At 40.4% G+C, this 26,406-nt stretch overlaps 1 protein-coding gene across 15 annotated transcripts in view; it reads left to right on the forward strand.

The window, feature by feature from the left end:
- DOCK3 (dedicator of cytokinesis 3) overlaps positions 1-26,406 on the forward strand; it is a 657,203-nt gene that overhangs the window by 458,694 nt on the left and 172,103 nt on the right. For all 15 annotated transcript variants that reach the window (XM_058288315.2, XM_058288314.1, XM_058288308.2 and 12 more), the window contains exon 13: positions 26,074-26,162. In XM_058288315.2, the coding sequence (XP_058144298.1) occupies positions 26,074-26,162 (89 nt within the window). The remainder of the gene's footprint in view (positions 1-26,073; positions 26,163-26,406) is intronic.

Raw genomic sequence — 26,406 nt, forward strand, 5'->3', positions numbered from 1 at the left:
CCACAGGGATAGAAGAGATATTTCACATAGCATAATGTTTTCATCCATTTCATAGCATTTATCAGAATTTCATGCTAAATAATATTCCGTTGTCTGGGTATACCATATTTTGTTTACCCATTTATCTGTTGATGGACACTTGGGTTGTTTTCATCTTCGGATTATTGTAAATAATGCTGCTAGGAACATCTGTGTTTGAGTCCCTACTTTCAGTTCTTTGGGGTATTTACCTAGGAGTAAGTTTCCAAGTCAGATGTTAATTCTGCGCTTAAGTTTTTGAGGAAACACCAAACTGTTTTCTACGTGACTGCACCATTTTACATTCCCATCAATAACACCTGAGGTAGAACATGTTATTTTTCAGGAGGTATTTTTCTTTACAGTCAATATTTAGTTTTTATTGTCCTTATTGGGCTATAATACTTCCTTTTTTTTTTTTTTTATTTCTCTCACCTTCCCCCCAACCCTGTTGTCTGCTCTCTGTGTCCACTTGCTGTGTGTTCTTCTGTGTCTGCTTGTATTCTTGTCAGTGGTACTGGGAATCTGTGTCTCTCTTTGTTGCGTCATCTTGCTGCATCAGCTCTCCGTGTGTGCAGCGCCACTCCTGGGCAGGCTACACTTTTTTCACACAGGGTGGCTCTCTTTACGGTGCACACTCTTTGCATGTGAGGCTCCCCTACAGGGGAGACACCCCTGTATGGCACAACACTCCTTGCGTGCATCAGCAGCGCACATGGGCCAGCTCACCACACGGGTCAGGAGGCCCTGGGTTGAACCTTAGACCTCCCATATGGTAGGCAGATGCTCTATTCATTGAGCCAAATCTACTTCCCTATAATACTTCTTAATAACCAATAATAATAAAGACAAAATTAGGTTAAGAAGCAGCATTGGTATTTCTGTTAGTAAAAATTTAGCAATTTGTAACCCTAAGAAACTCCTAATAGAAATAAGCAGAGGGTGTATAATCACATTGAAACCTCATAGCCACCCTGTGTACTCTAAGAACAATGGTAAGAGTCCGTGCTTTACAAAACCTACAGTAAAGGGACATTTAAAATTAGACCATTTTTATTAGTTATAACAGTAAATATAACTGAGATGAAAAATATCCCATTAGATAAAAATTCTCAAAATAGAGTAAAAAAATCCATTTATGTAATATTAATAGGCTCACAAAGATAATGAGATATAAGATGAAAAGTAAACAGGTTGGGAGCAGAAATAGCTCAAGTTGTTGAGTGCCTCCTACCCATATATGAGGTCCCAGGTTTGATCCCTGTTACCTCCTAAAAACAAATCCAAACAAACTAACAAGAAAACCAATTCTCATTGGGGAACAGATTTAGCCAATTATAGGGGTGAATGTGGCTCAAGTGGTTGAGTGCCTTCTTCCCATGTATGAAGTCCTGGGTTCAATACCCAGTACATTCTTAAAAAGAAATGTATAAGATAAAATGTATGAAATGGGTGTGTTGTGTCAGGAGGATCAGGCAGAGATTGGTGGGAAGGGAACACACTTATACACAGTCAGGTTGAATTTAGTTTCCTGTTTCATCTTCCAAGAGCATGTGATCTCATAGGAAACCAAATGACTTCTCAGGGCCAGCACAGACACAGCATATGATAGCACCACTCTATCAGCCCCAATACCAGCCTCTGCAAAATAAAGGTTTTACTACTCTACTACCCATTAACCTCTGCAAAATAAAGGTTTTACTACTCTACTACCCATTAAATTTGGGGTTCACATCCCTCTTCTAGTGGAATTTTCCCAGGAGTCCATATACTTCTGTTTAAAGGAATGTTGACCATAACACAATCACCTTAGCTGGGAGAGAAAGCAGATCCTGAGTCCAGATTTCCTTGGCAGTATCTCTGCCTCTAGCTCTTCAGTGTTCCAGAAAGCCCAGTTTTATCCTCCACAGGGATAGAAAGAGTATTTTATACCAATACCTGGCAGAATTTGTATAAATGTAGTATCTACTTGTTATGAACTTTATGCATATAATATTTGACTCAAAAATATCATAAAAAATTTATTAGAAATACAAAGAGAAAAAGATAAAATTGCAGTAAAAGAGGATTTTATCATCTTAACAGATAAAAATAAGGATGAAGAGAATCTGACTTGCATAATAGATATGGTTGATGGAACAGATTTAATAGTATCACTGAGTACTCATCGTAGATCATTATTATCTTTTACAGATGAGGAAACAAGGCAGAGAGTGGTGAGGATCATGTCTGACCACCCTGGTAAAGAGACCATGCGCTTAATTACTTTTTTACTATTCCTGAACAGGGCGAACGTAATTTGCCACCCAAAGTAGGCCACTCCATAGTCAAAGGGAGTGGTTTTGATTCTAGGACAATAGGTATGAACTGGGAGTGTCCCAGTGTGCCAGGCCATATGGTCCTCCCAGATCTAAATAAATGCTATGCAACAAAGAATACATTTTGTCCAGCGCCCAACGAACACTGACAAAAATATTCAAAGAAAAAATTACCATAAATTCCATAAGGCAGAAATTGCTCAAGCCATATTGTGTGATCATACTGTAGTTAGCATATAACATATCAGTCATCTGAAAGGGGAAAATCATACCGTTACGCTGATATCAAAAAAATCTTCTTGAGAAACATCAACCTTCATTCCCAATTATTTAAGAGTTTCTGGTAAAATAAGAATAAAATATAACTTTCTTGCAGTTTGAGGATGCTAACTGATAACAGATTTCTTCATTTGAGATTAGAATCAATCAAAACAGAGATGTCAAGCAGATAAAAGTAGGTATATGATGTATGTGTATATATATAGTGTAGCTAAACATGTCACCGTATTAGTCAAAGGGGTGCTGATGCAAAATTCCAGAAATGGGTTGGTTTTTATAAAGGGTATTTATTTGGGGTAGGCACTTACAGATACCAGGCCATCAAGCATAAGTTACTTCCGTCACCAAAGTCTATTTTCACGTGTTGTAAGAATATGGCTGCCAACCTCTGTCGCCTTCCCAATAGAACTTAGCAGTAGAGGACACAGACCTCAGAGCCAGACTGCCTGAGTATGACTCTTGGCTTCTCCATTTACTGGTTGTATAACCTTGGGTAAGGTGCTTAGCCTATCATTAAAAAATGAGTTTCCTCATTTTTTAAAATAGTGAACAATGTTAGTATCTATCTCATTAGGTTGCAATGAAGATCAAATGAGTCAATTTGTTTTTTTATTGATTTTGTAAAAATATTACATTAAAAAAATATATATGAGGTCCCATTCAACCCCACCACCCCCACCCCACCACTCCCCCCCCCCAGCAACACTCATTCCCATCATCATGACACATCCATTGCATTTGGTAAGTACATCTCTGGGCACCTCTGTACCTCATGGTCAGTGGTCCACATCATGGCCCATACTCTTCCCCATTCCATCTAGTAGGCCCTGTGAGGATTTACAATGTCCAGTGATTGCCCCTGAAGCACCTTCCAGGGCAGCTCCAAGTCCCAAAGATGCCTCCACATCTCGTCTCTTCCTGCCATTCCCCATACCCATCAGCCACCATGTCCACTTTTCCCACTCCAATGCCACCTTTTCTCTGTGGACATTGGATTGGTTGTGTCCATTGCACCTCTATGTCAAGAGGAGGCTCAGATTCCTCATGGATACTGGATGCAATCCTCCCACTTTCAGTTGTAGGCACTCTAGGCTCTATGGTATGGTGGTTGTCCTTCTTCAACTCCATCTTAGCTGAGTGAGGTGAGTCCAATAAATCGGATTGTAGGTGAGTCAATTTATGAAAGCCTGTAGGACAGCACCTGGCCCATCAGGAAAGGTCAGCTTCTGCAGTTATTACAGATTGACCCCTTCTGTCAATCCAGAAGGTGATGGCTGCTGCATCAATTCTTTGTTTTCCAGAGGGGACTTTCTGCCAGAGCCAGGTTCTTCACAAGAAGTCCCTGGTCTGTCTTTGCCTCCAGCTGCTTCTTTTTCTCTTGCCAACAGAAGAAGAGGCACTTTGAAGAAGTGATATTCATTGAAATCTTTGTTATTTGCTTTGAGGCTTTTTTCCCTTAATGGTAATGATATTTTGGCTTTTAAATCAAACTGTTAAATGGAGGCTCCCCAAATGGTGGAATGAGGTGTTTTGATCTTTACTGTTCCGGATATTAATCAATAATAAAAGATTGTGATAATGTTTCTCCTGCTAACAGATATTCTCTAAAATGTTCAGGAAATCAGTTACTTGATTATTCAGTCAGTTCCATAAAAGCCCTAGTAAGAATTGTTCCATCTCTGTAACTGATGCCTTTAACTTCTGCCAAATGGTTTTGATGTGCTTTCAGTTAGAACCCTGATCAGGAGCCTATTGCTCTTTCCTCCCAAAGTGGGCTAATCCCAGCTCACAGACAGACAAATGTGATACTGAGCTAATTTTGATCCATTCTCCCTGACGTACTCTGAAGACCAATTTCGGAGACACCGGGGTTTCAAGAAAGAAAGAGTTTGCACAAACAAGGAAGGTCATTTGTCTTACACGCCCAAAACTCCCTCCTGGAATTGCATTAATTTTGATATTTTGTAACATCAGAATGCTAATGAATAATTGGGGTAGAGTGGCTCAGGTACCTTCATTAATAAACATTAAGGGGCTGAACAGGATGAGATTGGGTACCAAACCAGGGTGAGTCTCAAAGTTGCAATCATCATATCTGGGATAGAAAATACAGAGGTAGAGGTCAGTCACAAGGTTTTTTATATGGATATTAAACAGGAGGGTAAACCTAATCTATAAAGAAGGTAAAGTCAATATAGAATTACCATCACAATAGTACCCACACACAAGGGTAAACCTAATCTATAAACAAGGGTAAGGTCAATCAAGAATTATCATCTCAGTAGTAAGTATACACAAGAGTGAGCCTAAGTTTAGAGCAATCATAAACAGGGTGAAACCACTCTAGCTATAGTAATTTCAGGTATTAAATTTTACTATTTGGTAATATAAAGGCATCTATATAATGATTTTATAATCATAATTATTTTTAATTCTTAACCCTTTATTATACTGATTTGCCTCTGGATGAGTGAAGTCCTCTCCTTTAAGACTTGAATCCTAACTCCCAGCCTTTCCCTATCTGCCACTCTCTGTGTGGCCCTTTGTATGCTTTAAATAAAATAAAATTAATTCATTTCTATCTTCAGTAAGTTTTGATTAAGCATTGCTTCCTAACATGAAATTAAATATTTGAGGGAATCAAACTTGCATTGTGTAAGTACAGACATTTTTGTTTACTAATTTTCATAGATTGTTATCAAGGAAAGCATTTTCTAAAAGTTTTAAGTATCATTTTAGCAAAAGAAGTACACGTTGCCTGCTGAGGATGTTGTAGATGCTATAAATCACACGATGATATTAACAGTACTCCATTTCCTTTGTAACTTGTTTGCGTACATTAATGGATCCAATTTGAATATAAAGGTCTACTTGGTGGTATGTGACCATTATGCTCTGACTGCCCCATGAGAAGCAAATCCTAAATTTGGGGGTGTTTAGCATTGAAAATATGGTGACCTGTCTGGTTGAATTGCAGCAGTTCTAGGTTCTGACCCCTGGTATATCATTCTTTTTCAGTTTTAAGTACGTCTCTGGGCACCTCTGCACCTCATGGTCAATGGTCCACATCATGGCCCATACTCTCCCCCATTCCATCCAGTGGGCCCTGTGAGGATTTACAATGTCCGGTGATTGCCCCTGAAGCACCACCCAGGGCAGCTCCAAGTCCCTAAGACGCCTCCACATCTCGTTTCTTCCTGCCATTCCCCATACCCATTAGCCACCATGTCCACTTTTCCCACTCCAATGCCACCTTTTCTCTGTGGACATTGGATTGGTTGTGTCCATTGCACCTCTATGTCAAGAGGAGGCTCAGATTCCTCATGGATACTGGATGCAATCCTCTCGCTTTCAGTTGTAGGCACTCTAGGCTCCATGTTGTGGTGGTTGTCCTTCTTCAACTCCATCTTAGCTGAGTGAGGTGAGTCCAATAAATCAGATTGTAGGTGCTGGAGTCTGTTGGGGCTCAGGGCCTGGCTATCACTTTGTCAGTCCAGAGATTCAGATCCCCTAAATATATCTTAAACCCCGACACCAACTACAACTCCAGCACAGTAGCATGAAAGTCTTAAGAAGAGAGATCCCATCTGAGTCCAGATTCATCACGCATAAACACCAGCTCCAAAGAAGGGCCATCTGACATGGCAGTTAACCCCATCTGCCATGACCATAGCACCCATGGGCCTCTTTAGCCCTCAAAGGAACCAATACCTGGCGGTTGTATCTACTTTATCTGTCTCTTAGACTCTGCTCAGTTGTGCATAAGGGCAATCCTTCTGACAGCCTCCAGACTCTTCTTTAGAGACTCGTAGAAACTCATTTCTCCTTTCCATTTCCCCCTTAGATTAGGTCAAACAGCATTTTAAAGTCATGTTATTTTATGTAGACAGGGATAGTCTGTTGATCCGCATTGAACCTTCCATTCAAGGTCATTCTCCAGTTGCATCATCAGTTGGTAGTTGATACTGATCCCTCGGTGCCAGGGAGTCTCATCCCCGGGTGTCCTGTCCCACGCTGGGAGGAAGGCATTGCATTTACATGCTGAGTTTGGCTTCGAGACTGGCCACATTTGAGTAACATGAAGGCTGTCAGGAGGAAATTCCCAGGCACAATGCTGCTCTAGGCCTTGTTCTTATTTCAGGCATATCAGCTCACAAGCATAGTCATTAGCGTCAGGGGCTCACTGTTGGACCCTCGTTCCTTCCCGGTCCTTGCCGCTGCACCTGGGAGACTGTCGCTGCTCCCCTAGGAACCATGACAGAGCACCACCAGCCAGGAACCCAGTACCCCCCCAGCTGTAGTTTTTAATTGTTGCCACTATGAGTATATCCAAACATTACCATGCACCCAGGACATATGTCCTGTATAGCTCCCTGTCAGCCATATATCACCTATCAATAGTATCCTATACCAGTATTCCTCCGTTGCCATTGTTGAACCACTCTGTGATCCAGAACTTCCTGAAAATTGAAGCCCAATATAATGTCAGGATCCCCTACTAGCAAAATGGCATATAGCGATGGGTTTAAAGGTTAGATATAGAATACGTGTTGACTTGGAAAAAAATCTACATCCTATCTTTTTCTTTTTTTTTTTTTCCCCTAATTATTGAACTTCTCTTAACAAGAGCCCTAGACCACAGCAATTCATATATATAATATACAGCACTCCCACACATTATTAAATTGATGTTTTTCCTCTTGTTTATGCCCCTGCCTCTCTCTCTGTAAGAAGATGAGCAGTATTTCCAGGATGGGAATTATAGGAAATATGTACATGTGAAGATTCTCTTATATGATTGATGTGTTCCTGAAAAGGATATATAAATGGGTATTCTACACACTGATACCTGTTTTTAACATTGAGACTACCTATTATATAAATAGCTACTATTATGAATTATATCATAAAGCAGGTGATTGAAAACTGCTTTATATTTTGTGATCTTGGGCTTATTATTCAAATTCTGTGAACCTCCATTTCTGACCTATAAAGTGGAGATAATGGTACCTGCCTCACAAGGTTTTTATATATCCAGAAAATATATTTATGTTCCCTAAAATGAAATATGTCTGTATTCACAGACTTGTGATTTCACAATTTAATTCTCCTAAAGCAATGGTTAACAAATTTTTCAGCAGCAAAACCCTTTCTCAAAGATAATTTTTTGCAGAACCCCATCTCATAAAAGAACAAAGTGCCCACCCTAGTTGGAAGGGAAGAAGAAGGCCCACAACTCAACCCTCACAGCTTTCCAGTCTTTCCCTATGGGAATTTTGAGGAACACAGTTTGAAACCCCAAATGCTTTAGCTTAACCAAGGTGGACATACTCTGAGCATGATATTTTTTTTGAGTGTGTACTATTTACCTGACTTTATACTAGATATTTGCAGCATTATATCTTAATTAATCCTCTCAATAATCCTGTGAGGTCCATGTAATTGTCACCCTTCTAGAGATAAGTAAATTGAGGTTAACTTATTTTCCCAAGTCACACAGCAGAAATTCACAAAGCTTGGATTAGAAACCATGTCTTCCAACTCTACTCTGGGTCTTACCTTCTATGCTGCTGCACATTTCATTTGGAGTAGTGTAGTACATGAGAAGAGCGTGGGTTCGGGAGTTGGCTGGATCTAGGATCTCAGTTGACATTGGCCATGCCACATACCTTTCTGAGTCTCAGTATCCTCTCTGTAAGATAGACATCATGGTGCCTGCTTCATGCAGCTGTTGGGATGATCTCCTGAGATAATGTTTGTGAATAACAATCACAGCTGACATTTACTGTGTAGTTTCTGCATGCCAGGCACTGCTCCGAACACTTGTCATTTAATCCTCCCAAAACTGCCATGAGGCTTCTAAAGCTCCTGATTAAGCACCTGGCACACAGAAAATGCCCAGCCAATGTTAGTTTCTTTTCTTTTTTTAAAAAAGATTTATTTCTCTCCCCTTCTCCCCTCCCCCACCCTGGTTGTCTGTTCTCTGTGTCTATTTGCTGCATCTTCTTTGTCTGCTTCTCTTGTTGTCAGCGGCACGGGAATCTTTGTTTCTTTTTTGTTGCATCATCTTGTTGTGTCAGCTCTCCATGTGTGGCACCATTCCTGAGCAGGCTGCACTTTCTTTCGCGCTGGGCAGCTCTCCTTATGGGACTCACTCCTTGCACGTGGGGCTCCCCTACACGGAGGACACCCCTGCGTGGCAGGGCACTCCTTGTGCGCATCAGCACTGCACATGGGCCAGCTGCACACAGATCAAGGAGGTCCAGGGTCTGAACTGCAGACCTCCCATGTGGTAGGCAGATGCCCTAACCAGTGGGCCAAGTCTGCTGCCCTGTTAGTTCCTTTTCAGTCTTCAATTAACAGGAAGGATTTGGTTGGACCATGCTCTTGGACCATGCTCTTCTCAGCAGCCTCTCCGCCTGCATGCACCCACACTCCTTATGAAACAGAGCATTTTTTAAAAAAATTATCCACTAATACATATATAAACAATATGTATAGTAATAGTTGTGAACTTACAAAACAAATATACATAACATTATACAGGGCTCGCATACTTCACCCTACCACCAATACCTTGCATTGTTTTGAACATTTTAACTAATGGTTAAAGAGCATCCTCATAAGGATAGAAATGGTCACAGAAGAACACACAGCAAATGGACACAGAGCAGACAGCTGGTCGGGCGGGGGGGGAGAAATAAATCTTTAAAAAAAATAGCATCCTCAAAATATTGCTACTAACAAAAGTATCTTACATTTGGTGTATTTTCCCGTAACCTGCCCTATTATTATTATTTTATATCATTTATACATGAAAATACTTAAGTGTGTAGTAAAAGTTGTGAACTTATAAAGCAAGCATGCATAACATGTTGATGCATAACATCATACAGGGCACCCGTACATCAACCCACCACCAACACCTTGCATTGTTGTGAGACATTTGTTACAAATTAAGAAAGAACATTGTCAGAATCTTACTACTAATGATAATCCTTATCTTAAATTTGGTGTATTTCCCCTAACCCATCCTATTATTATTATTTTTAAAATACATTTATATGACAGAAATTGTAAACTTATAAAAACAGATCATGCACATTTGCAGAATTCCCTAACAACACCCCTCTATCAACACACCACACTGTGGTGGAATATTTGTTACAGATTATGAGATAATATCATCAGATTATTACCAGGGCCATAGCATACATTTGGCATAGTTTTTTCATACTCTACCATTATCAACACAGTAGATCTTTGGCTTTGATGCATGAATATTACATTATTACTGTTAACCACAGTCCATAGGTCACTCCAGTTGTATTTTTCCCATGTTTCTCCACATTCCCACCACCCTGAAATAGTGATGTACAATCTGCTGTAGTTTACAAAGGACACTCTTGAATCTGTACCATCAGCCACACATCTCATCCACCTCTGGGTTTACTGTGTTACTCAGTCCTTAGATTATTCTCTAGCTTTCTGTCATTTGGCATTTACATCCCTAGACTACCTTTCTGAGTCATATTTGCATTTATAAACCAGCTGTTACTCACTATAATGTGTTACCATCAACTCTATACATTTCCACACTTTTGCAGTAAAGTTAATTAAAACTTGTACATATATTAAGCATCAGTAGTCCATCTCAGTCTTCCTTGTATCTCCTTTAAGAATCCACCACCTACCACAGGTCTTGAAGATATTTTCCTACATTTTCTTCTAGAAGCTTTATGTTCTTGCTTTTATATTTGGTTTTTTAATCCATTTTGAGTTAATTTTTGTATAAGGTGTCATTGGGGTCCTCTTTTTTTATTTTGACTATGGATATCCAGTTCTCTCAGCACCATTTCTGGAAAGGACTGTTCTTCCCAAGCTCAGTGGATTTGACAGGCTAGTCAAAAATCACTTGACCATAGATCTGAGGGCCTGTTTCTGAACCATCAGTTTGGTTCCATTGGTCTATGTGTCTGTCTTTATGCCAGTACCATGTTATTTTTACCACTGTAGCTATGTAATATGATTTTTTTAAAGATTTATTTATTTCTCTCCCCTTCCCCCCCCACCCCAGTTGTCTGTTCTTTGTGTCTATTTGCTGCGTCTTCTTTGTCCGCGTCTGTTGTTGTCAGCGGCATGGGAATCTGTGTTTCTTTTTGTTGCGTCATCTTGTTGTGTCAGCTCTCTGTGTGTGCAGCACCATTCTTGAGCAGGCTGCACTTTCTTTCACACTGGGCGTCTCTCCTTACAGGATGCTCTCTTTGTGTGTGGGGCTCCTCTGCGTGGGGATACCCCTGCATGGCACAGCACTCCTTGCGTGCATCAGCACTGTGCATGGACCTGTAATATTTAATTTCTGGAAGTGAGAGTTCTCCAACTTTGCTTTTCCTCTTTAAGATGTTTCTGGCTTTTCAGGACCCCTTACTCTTCCAAGTAACCATGTTTCCATCTATTTTTAAGTTGCTGGTGGAATTTTTATCAAAATTGCATTGAATCTTTATATTAATTTGAGTAGAATTGACATCTTAATCATATTTAGTCTTCCAATCTGTGCACATGGACTGTTCTTCCAAGTATTTTGGTCTTTTTTTATTTCTTTTAACAATGAGTTGTAGTTTTCTGAATACAAATGCTTTACATCATTGTTTAAGATTATTCCTAAATATTTGGGTTTTATCTCTCATTTTATTTTCACCACTCTTTTGACACTATTAGTTACTTACACTGATATAATCTTAATTTCTAGACTCTCTTCCAAGCCTCTCTTTCTTGTCTTTTCTTTTTAGGCTGTAGCACACCCTTTAGTATTTCTTACAAAGCTGGTCTCTTAGTTACAGACTCTCTCAGTTTCTGTTTATCTGTGAGTATTCTAAACTTGCCCTCATTTTTGAAAGATAATCTTGCCAGCTATAAGATTCTTTGCTGGAAGTTTTTTTCTTGCAGTGTCTTAAGAAGACTCTTGCCTCCATGGTTTCTGATGAGAAATCGGTACTTAATTTTATTGGGTATCCCATATATGTGATGCATTGCTTTTCTCTTGCTGTTCTCAGAATTCTCTCTTTGTCTTTGGCATTTGATGTTCTGATTAGTATGTGTCTTGAGTTGGTCTATTCAGATTTATTTGGATGAGAATATGCTATGTTTCTTGGATACGGATATCTATGTCCTTCAATTGGGTAGGAAATTTTCTACCATTATTTCTTCTGCCCCCTTTCCCTTTTCTTCTCCTTCTGGGACACCCATGACATGTATGTTTGCATGTCTCTTGCTATCATTTAGTTCCCTTAGACCTTGTTCAGTTTTTTCCATTCTTCATCTGTTCTTTGGTATGTTCACTTTTAGAGGCCATTTCTTCAAGCTCACTAGTCCTTTCTTCTGCTGCCTCAAATCTGCAATTATATGATTCCAGTGTATTTTTTATTTCATTTATTGCATCTTTCATTCTCATAAGTTCTGCTGCTTTTCTATGTATGCTTTCAAATTCTTCTTTGTACTCATCCAGTATCATCTTAGTATCCTTAATCTCTTTAGCCATCTCATTGAATTTATTAAGATTTGTTTGAACATCTATGATTAGTTGTCTCAACTCCTTTATGTCATCTGGATGCTTGTTACTTTAACTGGGTCATATCTTCCTGTTTCTTGGTGTGGATTGTAATTTTTTATTAGTCGCTTGGCATTTGGCTTACTAGATATATTTATTCTGGGTGCAGTTTCTCTGTTTAGTTTAGGGCTTTCTTGTCCTTTCTCCCTTGATGGTTGTATACTAGGAGCCAAGGATGTAGTTGGTACTATAAGCTGTTGAGGCTCAAGCTGCCCTTATTGCCTGAGGAACCAATGAATCTTCTTCCAACTTTGTCCTTTGCCAGGGGTAAAGACAGAGCCACAGCCATGTGTAATAATCCACATCATGCAGGCCTAGAATGTAGTTGCCCAAAGAGACTATGGAGCTGCAGGTGTGGGCAGCAGTTTATGCCCTGCAAATCCAAAATGACCTCAGTTGCCCTGGTAGACTTCAAACTCTGTCCAACTGAATGTACCTGCAGTTACCAGGAGACGCTGATGTAGGGCTGCAGGCCGATCTGGGCGAAAGAAGCTGGTTTCTATAGTCACTGTGATTTTCAGTTAGCCCGTCTTCCCGTCATGCTGGAGGCGGAGTGAAAATGGAAGCTACTGGCTTCTTTCCCACTTGGACAAGTTCAAACTTTTGCTGTTCTTGGTCTTATACTTTAGCCAGCTGGATTTGCTAATTAGTAACTGAAATTGGTGCCCAACCGTCTCTTCCTCCCCCGTTTTTGGGAAATGGAGCTTCTAATTCCAGCCATGGAACAGCTCCTGAGGCAGCTTGTGCCCCCAGTGGAGGCTGGGCACCGGCCTCCGTGGTGTGGAGTATTCTGCTTATGAATCTTCTCTGCATATGGGCAGTCTCCTCCTCCCATTCTTTCAAGGATGTTACAGGATGCTCTTCTTGTCTTCTGGAGCCTAAACGGGTGCTTTAGCTAATGCTGGGTGATTACTAACTGCCCTGTAGCACAAGCTGAACTCTAGGAGCTCCGTACTCTGCCACCATCTTGCTTGTTGTTCAGCATTTTGATTAGACTTTTCAGGCAAAGGAGCTTCTGACATGATTGTCAGGAAAAGCAGGACTATTTCTTCCTTATGAGATTTTTAGGACATAGTAGAAGTAAACCTTTCAGGATTTAGGCAGCTTCCATCTGAGTAATGGAGGACAGATGTGGTCCATGGGAGCCCATCTAGAATGAATCAGATTGGTTGATTTGTGTCACTGTGGTCTTAGAGACCCCAATTGATTAGGCCATTTTTATATAATGATTTTATTCATTCTTTTTTTTTCAAAGATTTATTTTAGTTATTTTTCTCTCCTCCCGCACTCTTCTCCCCCCTCCCCCCCCCCCCCCCCCACTGTCTGCTCTATGTGTTCTGTATCCATTTCTATTATCCGGTGGCACTGGGAAACTATCTCTTTTTTGTTGTGTCATCTTGCTGCATCAGCTCTCTGTGTGGGCTGCACCACTCCTGGGTGGGCTGTGCTTTTTTTTCACATGGGGCAGCATGCCTTGTGGGGCACACTCCTTGCGTGTGGGGCACCCATACACGGGGGCACCCCTGGGTGGCACAGCACTCCTTGCATTCGGCAGCACTGCGCGAGGGCCAGCTCACCATGTGGGCCAGCAGGCCCTGGGGATCGAACCCTGGACCCTCCATGTGGTAGATGGATGCTCTTATCAGTTGAGCCACGTTCACTTCCCTGTTATCCTTCTTAATGCTTCTCTCTTTTGCACTATAAGTAAGAAATGTACAAATGAATGGTCAGCATCAGTACTGTTCCTAAATGTGTAGATTGTTGCCTGTTTCTGGCTTATTAGGGCTTTTAACCATACAAAGGCCAAAATAAAGCTGTTCACACCCAAATAAGAAACAATTTTAATATGGAATATTAGTAGGAAATTAAGTTTTAAGCCATCGTCAAGACAAAATAGGTGCAGTCCAAGTGAAGGAAGACAGAATGGAAAAACTGGTTGATTTGCTCCAGAAAGACAAGTACACTGAAACCTGGTGTAAAGGATCACAGTATTCTGGAGGTAAACCCTCTCACTCTGTTCACCATGGGCTTTGGGAGCAGACAGACCTATGTTTACACTGCAACTCCACCTCACTCTCCTCATCTTTAAAATGGTCACGATTATACCTACCTTATAGGATTGAGAATTAAGTGAAACAAAGCATGGAAATATGCCCTCACCAGTTATCTACCTACTGTGGACACCCTTGCAAAAATGCAAACAAAGATCTTACAAATAACCCTTTAAAATTTCTTGAATGCCTTTTGGGAGTAGTCTACCTTGGAGAAAGATGAGAATTTGGGGTGAATGCCAGTCAGAAACACAAATCAAGATGATAAAAGGATAAAAGAGGCAAATGGTAAAGTGTGTTCCCATGCATGAATGCCTAACCATTGGTAAGAGTATTCTGAACTCTGGGGTGCAGAAGCTGCATGCCTGCCCTGATGCTCCTAAAAGTGTAGAGATCCCATATAGAAAACCAAAAATCTCTCAGCACTTCGTCTTATTTTTGGAATAAACTCCTTGGACATGTAGAGGTTTAAGTGCTACTTTATTGCCTGTGCTTGTTATCTCCTCTGTGAAGAAAGTGGTCAGCCACAGAAGCACACAGAGCTCTTTTAGATCACAAAATCCCCATTTATTTTATGACTGAGTACAAATTATCAACATCAGTAATCATGCTCTAAATATTAATTTTGATTGGATATAACAATCATGGTTCATTATAATCACAAGTCATTAGATTATTTAATAAATCCTTATATTTATCATCTTTCTTTAGAAAATATACCATTGATTGGGATTGATTAAAATAAGCCAGTGGCACCACATCCCCCTAGTTTCAGATGACTTGAGCAGCTTCTCTATGTACTCAGTCTGTGCTCATTGACACTTGGGTCATCGTCCTCACACTCAGGCTGAGCATACATATTGGCAATCAGTCGCCAACCATTCCTTTTTCATCCATTTTGCCCTCAGACCTCCCTTTGGTGATAATCAAAAATGTCTTCAGACATTACCAAATGTCTCTGGGGGCAGGATCATCCCCAGTCAAGAACTACTGCTATAAACCTATACAAATGGAGGTATTTTTTCATCCTGTGATTCTATTTCACTTTCTCCCAGTTCCAGATTGTGGTTATATTTTTCTGTCACTTTCAAGGCATAAAAATATTTTAGTCTGTTCATGAATTCTTTGTCCTTTGTTTGGACCTTCAGGGTGACTTACTGCCCTCTCATCTTCAGTGCGTCTTCCTTCTTGCTCCTGCTGAATGTTTAAGCCTATTCTTATTTATCTGAGTCTTGGGATGCTTGACATATTTCTTTGTGTTCCTTTTTCTTACTTTTGTTTTAGGCCATTTTCTTTTTCAGAATCCTCTAAGATATTTTTAAGGCAAAGGGGTTGTAATCTTTGCAGTGTCATGATCTTCAACAGATAGCACCATAAGAGTTTTGTTGAATATGGCTTTCTGACTTCATAGTTGATTGTATCTGCCCAGAATTGTAGAAATGTTTACTGTATGCTGTGACTTGTTTTGGTTTCTGGGTGGTTTGAAGTATGAAGGAATGGTGAGACACTGGTGTCATTTTTATGTACTTATCCTACTTTCATTGAAAGTAAGAGTAAGAAGGGCAGTTGGAGGAACTCTGGGATAGACATCAGTAGACTGGGGCCTTACAAGCTCTAGACAAGCCATGTCCCTCTGACTCCTCTAGACTTCTAAGGTTCCTTTCATGTCTAACAGTCTGCAATTAAAAGATATCACCCTTTCAAGGAGTTTACAGACTGGTTAAGAAAATCAAACAAATTATAATGAAAGGTAAAATGAAATAAATGCTAAAGTAGAAGTAAAAATAAAGTGCCATGGGAATAAAGAGGAATGAGCAATTCATTCCAAGCTGGGGGGGGGTGGTTCATACAGGGAATTTTTAAAAATAGTTACCATAAAAGGTTAGAGGAACTTCTACTTGAGGAAAACAGCATGAGCAGCTTGTAGATTTTTCTTGGAGACTCCACTCTTTCAAGTATTGCTGTATTTCATCAAATATTTGGAATAAAGGTATAAAAATAGAGAAGTAAATGGATGATGGATGATGGAAATCAGGTTCTTCACTTTGGAGTGAGAGGTTTCAGATAAGCAAGGGGATGAGGCTAGAACAATCCATGTGATAATGGATTAGAGTTAGAGACATCCATGTGAACTCAAGTTTAGCTTAAGCTAAATATAGATAGTCATATATAGAAATGTTTATATATACAGGTTAGTATACACACACATATTTCCTTGGTCTGTCAGCTGAGAGAACTAGAAGCAGCTATCCTCCACTTGTAATGAACACATCTAGCACCCAGGTCTTGGTTTCTAATACCATTCTCCAAAAAAAAGAACTAGGACCTTCTGGAGTAAATGGTTGATTCTAAGAGTGAAACAGGAAATAAATAAGATAAGTCTGGAGCATCTCTACATCTTGTAGAGGTAGAAAATAAGAAAATGCAAAATAAGAACAATAAACTAGTAATGGGGGTATATCAAAGGGATGTAGGAGCCACTGAAAGAGCTTCCAGTGGCCAAAACTGAAACAGTGTTGAAGAGGGGCTGGGGTGATCCTCAGCTGAGTTCATTCATTCAGTGTGGTAGAATAGACACACAGTGAACTAGGCTAGGAAGAAAAGAGGATTTATTCACCAGCAGGAGACCAGAGATGTACAGTCTCAAAATAGCCTCCCTGAACTGCAAAAATTCTAACATTTTATACCATTGGGGAGTTAATAAATAATTGGGATGGATCTGGACACAGGTTTCTTCTTTAATAAACATTAAGGGGTCGAAATATGGTGGGATGGGTACCAAACCAGGGTGAGTTACAAAGTTATCATTATCAGAGATCAAGATTCTAGGATAGGAAAGTACAGACTAGAGGTTAGTCATAAGGTTTTTCATATGACTATTAAACAGGAGGGTGGAGTGGATACTATCCCAATGGCAAGAATATACACAAGGGTGAGCCTAGTTCTGAAATAACCATAAACAAAGTAAGTTCCGTCATCACAATAGTAAGAATACACAAGGGAGAAGCTGAGTTTGAGTAACCATAAATAGGGATGAGACCTGTTTAGAAAGACCATCATACTAGCAGATCTAGGCTAAATCCAGCCAGTTTCAGTGATAATTCATTAACCTTTGGCTCTTCTATAATTTACAGGAAGTAGAAAGTCACCTATGTAATATTTAGTAATCATAATTATTAATATTTAACCTTCAGTTAAATGGGTTCAGTAAAGTGCCTCAATATTTAAGCCATACTGGGTTTTTCTAGTACTACAATATCAGCAGCAAAATAAAATAATATTAGATTACAATCCAGTGTATAAAATACATATCCATGAGCCCATGCTGGTATAAATGATTGAATAAATAAATGGGAAAATAGACAAATCTCATATGCAGAACAAGTCTATATAATTGTAGGTACTCTCCCCTCACTGAGGAGGATCATAGCTCCCCACTCAACTGTGGGTGGCTGTGCACAGTGACTTCCTTCCAGAGAATACAGTATCATTACCGGATTTTGTTTAAGTTCTTGACTGTGCTGGAGAAATGAATTTCAAAAGCACATCAAGTGAGTTAGGCCAGTAATTTATTCAGGTAGGGAGGGAAGAGAAATGGGAGATAATAACAGATCAGGGGGCCAAGGTAGAGAGGAAAGGGGTAAAAAGTTATAAAGAGGGCTGGTTTACAGGCTACAATTTCCCATTACAGGTTATAAATGCCCTGGTTTTCCTTCGTGGCCACATGGCAGAGGAAAAACAGTGAGAGTGGTGTGCAGAGGACAGGACAGGTCCACAGGCGAGCTCAGAGAGAGAGCCGTTAAGGCCTCACTTTTTGAATTGTTAATTATTCCACCCCATTGCTAATGGCAGGGAAAGAGTTCCACCTGTTTGCTGTTTTGATTGATTACCCCACCCATCAATTCCCCCTGAGAGCCAATGATAAAGTCCTCTGGAATATCCAGGGCTTCTCCTGGCTTCCAGAGGAAGTCTTCTTCCGAGTGGCAGAATCTTGGGGAGGGTCTTTCAGCAGTCATCTTTGGGTTGATGTCCACATGGACTTCTTGCCAGGTTCCAAATACATCTATTATTTCCCTATTTTACTAGCCTGCTTCAGTATGGAAAGGAGAGGAAAAGAATAGCTTTGCAGTGGAGAAATCTAACAAACACTTAGCCAAGTGATCAAGGTTAACATCAACAATGATAAGTCATGTTGATAGTATATATCCTTTTTTTTTTAAGATTTTTATTTATCTCTCCCCACCCCCTTGTTTGCATTTGCTGTGTCTTTTCATCTTCTTTCTTTCTTTAGGCAACACCAGGAACTGAACTCAGGACCTCAAATGTGGGAGGGAAGCATCTAATCACTTAAGCCACCTTTGGTCCCTGCTTTATTGTGTCTTTTGTTATGTTTTTCCTCTTTTGTCTCTTCTTGTATCATCTTGTTGTGTCATTTTGCCACACCTGCCCATCATGCCAGCTCTTGTCTTCTTTAGGAAGCACTGGGAACCAAACCATGGACCTCCTATGTGGTAGGTGGGAGCTCAGTTGCTTGAACCACATCTGCTTCTGTGTACCCTTGATACAATGTGATGGGAATGATACTTTATCTCTATTATCTTCTTTCCAAAAACATTATTTCTTTCTAATCATGAATCCTTGTCAAGAGCTACACAAAATATTTGACTAGTATTTCTCAAACTGGTCACGTTCTTCCAACACATGGAAAGTCTGAGAGACTGTTACAGACAAGAGGAGCCTAAGGAGAACAGGACAGTCAGTGTAATATGGTATCCTAGATGAGATCCTGGAACTGAAAAGAGACATTAGGTAAAAACTAAGGAAATCTGTCTAAAGTATGTCCGGGTTCCCTTTCTTGAAAATAATGATGTGAATGGGCATTTAATGAATAGTCTGCAAGCACCAAATAGTGAACTCTATAAAGACCAAATGAAATGTACACTGAAAGTCTTCAGTATATATTTTAATACTTTGCCCTTTCTTATTTTTCTTCTAAGACAATAAAGCTTTTGATTGTCAGGTAATTGTATTGCTCCCTATCAAGGGGACCATAGGACAGAATGGTTTCTCAGATTTGCCTTCAGGTGGGTACTGTGGTTGTGGTAGAGAACATGGGCAGATTGTGCATTCGAGAATTGTAAGTGTAAGGAAAGGGAAAAGCCAGACTCTCGATGGACCATGAAATCTTCCTTTACCCATCCCCTTGGAGGGATGTCCTTAATTAAAATGCAGAGAATTAATGTAATTCTAGGGGTTAATAAAGTTTATTAATTATTCTACATTTCAAATGTATAACAATGTTGCTTATTTAAATAGATTATACCAAAGACACTACACGTTGCTATTAAGAACATGGCCTACGTTTTTTTTTTTTTAATTTGAGAAGATAACTGCAACAGTATTTTTTTCTTAGGTGTTTGGTATTGTGAAGGAAAAAAGAAAATGTCTTTTGAATGTAATTGTATCAGTTATTGACCACTGATGTAAAGGCAATTTGTGGCCCCACAAAAAAGAAGACAGTAAAAGAAAGAGAAATAGAGAACGTGGGACTGTCAACAAGCCAGTACAAGAACATTTCTGTGCATTCCCCCCAGCGTGGGACATGACTCCCGGCAATGAGCCTCCCTGGTGCCGAGGAATTACTACCAAGCACCAGCTGGTGATGTAAATAGAAAAAGACCTTGAATAAAAGGGTCAACTCAGACCAGCAGAATATCTCAGCCCACATGTAGGATCATGTGTTAAAAACTGCTTTTTGACCTTGAATAAAAGGGGGAAATGGCAAAGACAAATGAATTTATATGGCTAAGAGTCTTCAAAAAAAGAGTCAGGAGGTCATCAGACAGGTTACATTTACACAATCCTCAGGAAGACCCCAGAGACAGCCAAAGTGGATACAATCCTAGGTACTGATTCTCCTGAGGGCTATGGAGACACACAGGTTCTATGGTCATGGCAGATGGCTCTGGAGTTCAGTGTCTTGTCAGTGGGCCCAACTTTGGAATTTGTGCTCCTGGGTGTGATGTAGTTGGACTCAGATGTGACTCTTCTACACATGCCTCTTCTGTCACTTTTACTGAACCTTGGTTGGTGCTGGGATTGGTGGTATACTCGGGAGACTTGAATCTCTGGACTGGCCATGTGCTAGGGCCCTGAGCCTCAGCAGAGTTGTAACTACTATTCTCTGGTTCGTTGGACTTACCCAGGTCAGCTAACAGGGAGGTGAAGATGGTCAATCACCAAACCAGGGAACTGAGAGTACCTACAACTGCAAGCAGGAGAGTTGCATCCATCATCCATGTGGAATCTAAGCCCCCTCTTGATCTAGAGGTGGAGTGGACATCACCATCCCAGGGCCCACAGAATGGAGGAATAAAATATGGATTAGAGTAGACTTACTGATATTCTACTATAAACCTTTTGTGACTACTAATAGAAGAAATTGTATCATTGACAGGGACAAAGTGACCACAGTAGTTGCTGAGGGCTGGGAGAGGGAAGAAGAGATGTGATGAGGGGGCATTTTTTGGACTATGGAGTTACCCTAAATGATATTGCAGGGTCAGATGCTGGACATTATATATTCTACCATAACCCACTGAATGTACCAAGGGAGAGTGTGAACTACAGAGTAAAACTATTATCAACGTGGTACAGCAGTGCTCCATAATGTGTTCACCAGGTACAATGAGTGTGCCACAGTGATGGGGAGGGGGGGTTGTTAGTGTGGGAGGAGTGGGGTGGGGAGATGGGGTGTATACGGGAGCCTCTTATGTTTTTTATAATGTAACCTTTTTTGTGATGTATGTATCTTCAAAGAAATAACAATTTACAAAAATGATGGTGGCGGGGTGTGCTTTATATGGGAACCTCTTATGTTTTTTTTTAATGTAACATTCTATGTGATTTATTAACTTTAATAAAAATTTTTTTAAAAAAGCAACTCATTTGCAGGGAGCAGATGTAGCTTCCCCTATACAAGGTCCCAGGTTTGATCCCTAGTACCTCCTGAAAAACAAACAAATGAAAAAAACCAACTCTCATTGAGGAGTAGATGTAGCTCTGTCATTGAGTACCTGCATCCCATCTATGAGGTCCTGGGTTCAGTCCCCCTTACCTCCTAAAAAAATAACAACAAAACCCACTTACTCATCATATTCATGCAAACCAAAGGGGTTCGTGGCCAAGAAGTGCCAGGGAACATGTGCATCTGCCATCACAGAATGGGGTATTTGGTCTTTCAGGGTTAGAAAGCAATTTTATCTAAACATGCCATTAATAACTACATCAGGTTTTACCTGGGAATGTTGCATATCCAAACATATTTTCATTCACTCGTGCTCCCATTTTATCTGGCTCAAACTGGCAGGCTCATATGATCATTCCATTTCTCCCCCACTTTCTCAGTAAATGTGATTTTTTGCGCTGTTCCTTTCTTATCTTCCTCCTAATTGTAGATAAGGTGTTTAATGGCTCCATACCCTGGCCATATGCAGAATATTTTCCTCGAGATTTGCTTTCATTTTAGGTAATATCTTGGTAAAGACTGTTATCAACATGTTAATTAGTAACATTTAAGCTATAAAAAATAAAGTTGCCTTTGAAAATTACTCCATTAACTTATTCAGTGAGTGTTAAATTAGGCACTCACTATGTGCCTCAAGTTTTGCTGCATGCTGGAGATAACCAAGATGCATGTCTTGCTTTCTGAGGACTTATCATAGAAACAGGTGAGGTATACCAAATAGGTGTTGTAAAATAATGCAGATATTCTTCCAGGAATCAGAATTCAGTGGGGACTTAAAAGAAGTAGTGGCCAGGTCTGTGGTAGGGATATGGAGAATGGTGAAGAGAACAACCCAGAAAAGGCTTATGGGGAGACATTATTGAACTGAGTCCTAAAAAGAGAGATGGAGAGAGAGGAAAAGAAAAGGGAGAAAGAAAGAACATGAATAAAGTAGAAAGTAGAGCCTTTGTAGCCAGCAGGTAAGGGGAGCACAAGGGCATAAGGCTGCTGGACTTTTTCGGGGAGCTGTAAACAGTTGTGCATGGGTGAGAAAGAAACCTGGAGAGGTGGGGGAGCGTCCTGATGTGCAGTGCCTTACACAGCCTGCTAAAAAGTTTGAACTCTAACCTATGTACAGGGAGAACTTATGAAGGACTCTGAGAAAGGCATCCATGTGACCAGATTGGCATTCTGGAAAGAGACCTTTGAATGGCCAATTAGGAGTTGAGTATACTGGTCCCAGAGACAGATGGTAAAGGCTGAACCAAGCCCATAAAGAAGAGAAGTCAGATATGACAGATTTTTTTAAAAGCAGAATCAGTGGGATGTGGTGACTGGTGGAAGGGTTCTGACTGAGTGAACTGGTGGGTGACTGTTCTACTCAGTGATAGGGAGTCTCTGGGAGCAGACAAGTGGGGGAAAGATAATGAGCTCTCTGATGGTTATGCAGGTCAGGATTTAGGGATCAGTTTGGGCTGGATGCACTGCTTTGGTGTTCAGCAGCCTCTGGTGGTGGTTGAAGTCATGGAAGTAAATGAGATTGCTCAAATAGAGCTTGTAGAGTAAGAAGGCAACAGAATGAAGGCAGAACTGTGAAGGCTACTGATAGTTAAGGGCTGTGCAGAGAGAGAGGGAATAGCAGGGACACATCATCAACTGTATGGCATCTGAGTTACATGTGTTAGGTGGAGTGATCCATGTGACTAAAACTGTCACTGTTGATGTGGCTGGTAAAGCACTCTCTACCAGTCCACCAAGGGACCAGTGGATGTTTGGAGAAATACTTAAATTACCCCATGTGTATATGTGAGGTATGTGTGGCATAATTGTCAAGGCTCTTCTTTTTTTTGGAGGGGGGGGAAGGGGTTGGCCATAGATAGAATGTGTTATCTGTGACAAGTATAGTCAGATTTCAGTTAAAGTAACTATTCTTGTAAACCTAGAAAATGTCAAAAAGAAACTTACAGTGTTACAAGACTTTGAATCCTTACCAGCTGGACACTTCTCCTGCTGTTATTGACTGGCTGGACAAGACGAGATAGTGTACATGTCAGGCAGGAAGGACTGGACATACTGCCAGCACCTTTCAATTTTGATTTCCAACTCAATTGCTAAATTATAAGTGAGCATTTTAAAGTACACTTTCCCCTTACTTTGTTTGGAAGGGATTCTGCAAGCAGGAAATTATTCTCAGAGGTCTTGGCTTACCTTTAACATTTCATCTCAACAGTTTTACGTGAGACTTATTTATCCTGACTAAGGAGTCTGTAGAGTCACTATCTGGGAACAGAATTAAGCTAACAATCTCTATACTGAAACTCTTTATTTAAAGAGTTGTAGTGTTCCATATTGACAGATGGTATATGCTGTAACTCTTGAAGGAAACCCCTCAGGGGTCCCTCTGGGTTCTTGCCCAGAGCAGATGAGTTGGAATCCACACTGGAATGCTCATAAGAAAAGGCAGGTTTATTAATGAAGGAGAGGAGACAGGGTGTCTCAAATCTGCCTTCACCCGAACCAAGGATAGCAGAAGTTTTTGGATTCAAACGGGAGAATAGAGTGGTTACCATTATAATGGTAAGTATATACAAGGGTAAGGCTGGTTTTTAAATAACCATAAACAAAGGTAAATTCAGTTTAGAATAACCATCATGATAGTAAGTACACAATGATGAGGCTAAGTCTAGAGTAACCATAAATGGGTGAGACCTGTTTAGACTGACCATCACAATAGCAGGTCTAAGCTAAAATCAGCCAGTTTCAGCAATTGCAGATATTAACCTTTTGCTATTTTATAATATAAATGCATCTATATAATAATTTTGTAACCATAATTATTTGTTAATTCTTAACTCTTGAGTTACAGTTTCAGGCTTCATTGACATGTCAAAACAAATTGGGCACTTTTTTTTCCTCAACTAAGTGACCAAAATTTTTTTTAATTAATTAATTTATTTATTTCCCCTTCCCCTCTCCCTCACCCCAGTTGTCTGTTCTCTGTGTCTATTTGCTGTGTTTTCTTTTTTTTTTTTGTCTGCCTCTGTTGTTGTCAGTGCCATGGGAATCTGTTTCTTTTTTTAAAGATTTATTTATTTTATTTATTTATTTCCCCTCCCCCCCTCCCGCACAGTTTTCTGCTCTCTGTGTCTATTTGCTTCGTGTTCTTCTTTGTCCGCTTCTGTTGTCAGTGGCACGGGAATATGTGTTTCTTTTTGTTGCGTCATCTTGTTGTGTCAGCTCTCCGTGTGTGCAGCGCCATTCCTGGGCAGGCTGAACTTTCTTTCATGCTGGGTGGCTCTCCTTACAGGGCGCACTCCTTGCGTGTGGGGCTCCCCTATGTGGGGGCACACCTGCATGGCACAGCACTCCTTGCATGCATCAGCACTGCACGTGGGCGAGCTCCACACGGGTCAAGGAGGCCCAGGGTTTGAACCATGGACTTCCCGTGTGGTAGATGGATGCCCTATTCACTGGGCCAAGTTCGCTTCCCCAAAACTGTTTTAGCAATAGGTTCATGGAGGACAAGACTGCCTTAGTCAAAACGCTGGTATTTGCAGAAACTAAAGTGGGGCTGGATTCAAATTGCTGTGGTTCACTCTTACGTGGTTTCCTCTTGGAAGTGGCCCTGCTGGACTGGGGACTTTTGAATAACCATGGAAAGATTCAGTAGTTTCTCCTTTGTGTACTGATTCTGTTTTCTGGGATCAGCCAGGTCCATACCTCCCTAACCTACAGAAGAAAGGGTGAGATGAGGGCTGTCGGGAACCTCAGATTGTCACATGGAATTTTAAAGAGATCACCCTAATTTGTCTGCATTGGGATGAGGAATTCCTAATCTGTGTTCCTAAGATATCCCACATGGTTGGTTGGTTGCAGCTTTCTTGGAAATGCCCTTCAGAACGGGCAAGACTTTAGAACTTAATTGAAATACAGTGTTTTTCCTCCATTCTCTCTTTTGTCCCAATCCAAAAGAGTACTTAGGAAGGGACTTTATTCTTACATATTTATACCTCTAGCCTTCTCTGCTAAGCTCTCCTTCCTCTTGATTGCACAGGACTTTACAGTAAGTCAAACCCACTATTATGCCAAGCTTTTTCTTCTTACCTTGATCTGGTTGAAAAAGAGTCAGCCATATGCAAATAGTCTCTACATTTCCCTGAGCTTGTGACTACTGTTGACAGTTGAATGGAAATATAAAACCATTACAAGTCATGGCAGTTTCTAAACAGTAGTACTTACTACAAGGAACTGTTTTTTGTTTTTTTTTAAGATTTATTTATTTCCCCCCTTTTGCCCCCCCCCCCATTGTTTTTGTGCTTCCTGTGTGCTTTCTTCATCATTTTTTTAGGGGGCACTAGGAACCGAATCAGGGACCTCCCATGTGGTAGGCAGGCACCCAATTGCTTGAGTCACATCCACTTCCCAAGAGCTGTTTTTTTTCTCTACTAGAAACATTCTTCTGGGGTGTGGTTGTGTGTGTGTGTGCATGCACAGGTGTTTTTAAGGGAAGTTAGAAAAGAAATGACTAGTCATGTGGGAGAGTGCTTCAGAAAGGATATTTTTCCACTTGAAAAATATTTTTAGAACATCATTTTAGAGTTTCTACCCTTTCCGCAAGTGTGAATTTCCTGTGAGCCTTAACAGGAAATGAGCCTTTTCTAATTTAGTAAAATATACACTATTTCTTTGGGAAAGTGGAGACTTGTTTTTCCTTCAAACTTAGTGTTCTACTTGGGAACATTGACTGGATATTTAAAAACTCTAAGAGCCATAACATCTATCCTTCTGTTACAGGTGCAATAATGAGAGCGAGTGGGCCCAGATCCATGAGAATATCATCCGCAAGTCCAGCGCCAAGTACTCTGCCCCGAGTGCCAGCCATGGTGATGTACCTCTCTGGCTAGAGAACTTTGTGTTGCATTTATAGTTGCTGATCATATAGCACCTCGACGGGTTAGGTGCTGATCAGCTGATATATATAAAGTTCACTTCTCTACAAATGTTTATTCTCCTGCCCAGGTACTTTCTACTATTCCCTTTTGTGATGATTTGAGCCCTTCCCTAATTACTGCTTACTAAAATACATTTCTGTTCTTTTTGTGATAGCTTTCATTGCTCACTCACGTT

Source organism: Dasypus novemcinctus, chromosome 26 (assembly GCF_030445035.2).
Source record: "Dasypus novemcinctus isolate mDasNov1 chromosome 26, mDasNov1.1.hap2, whole genome shotgun sequence".
Lineage (NCBI taxonomy): Eukaryota > Metazoa > Chordata > Mammalia > Cingulata > Dasypodidae > Dasypus > Dasypus novemcinctus.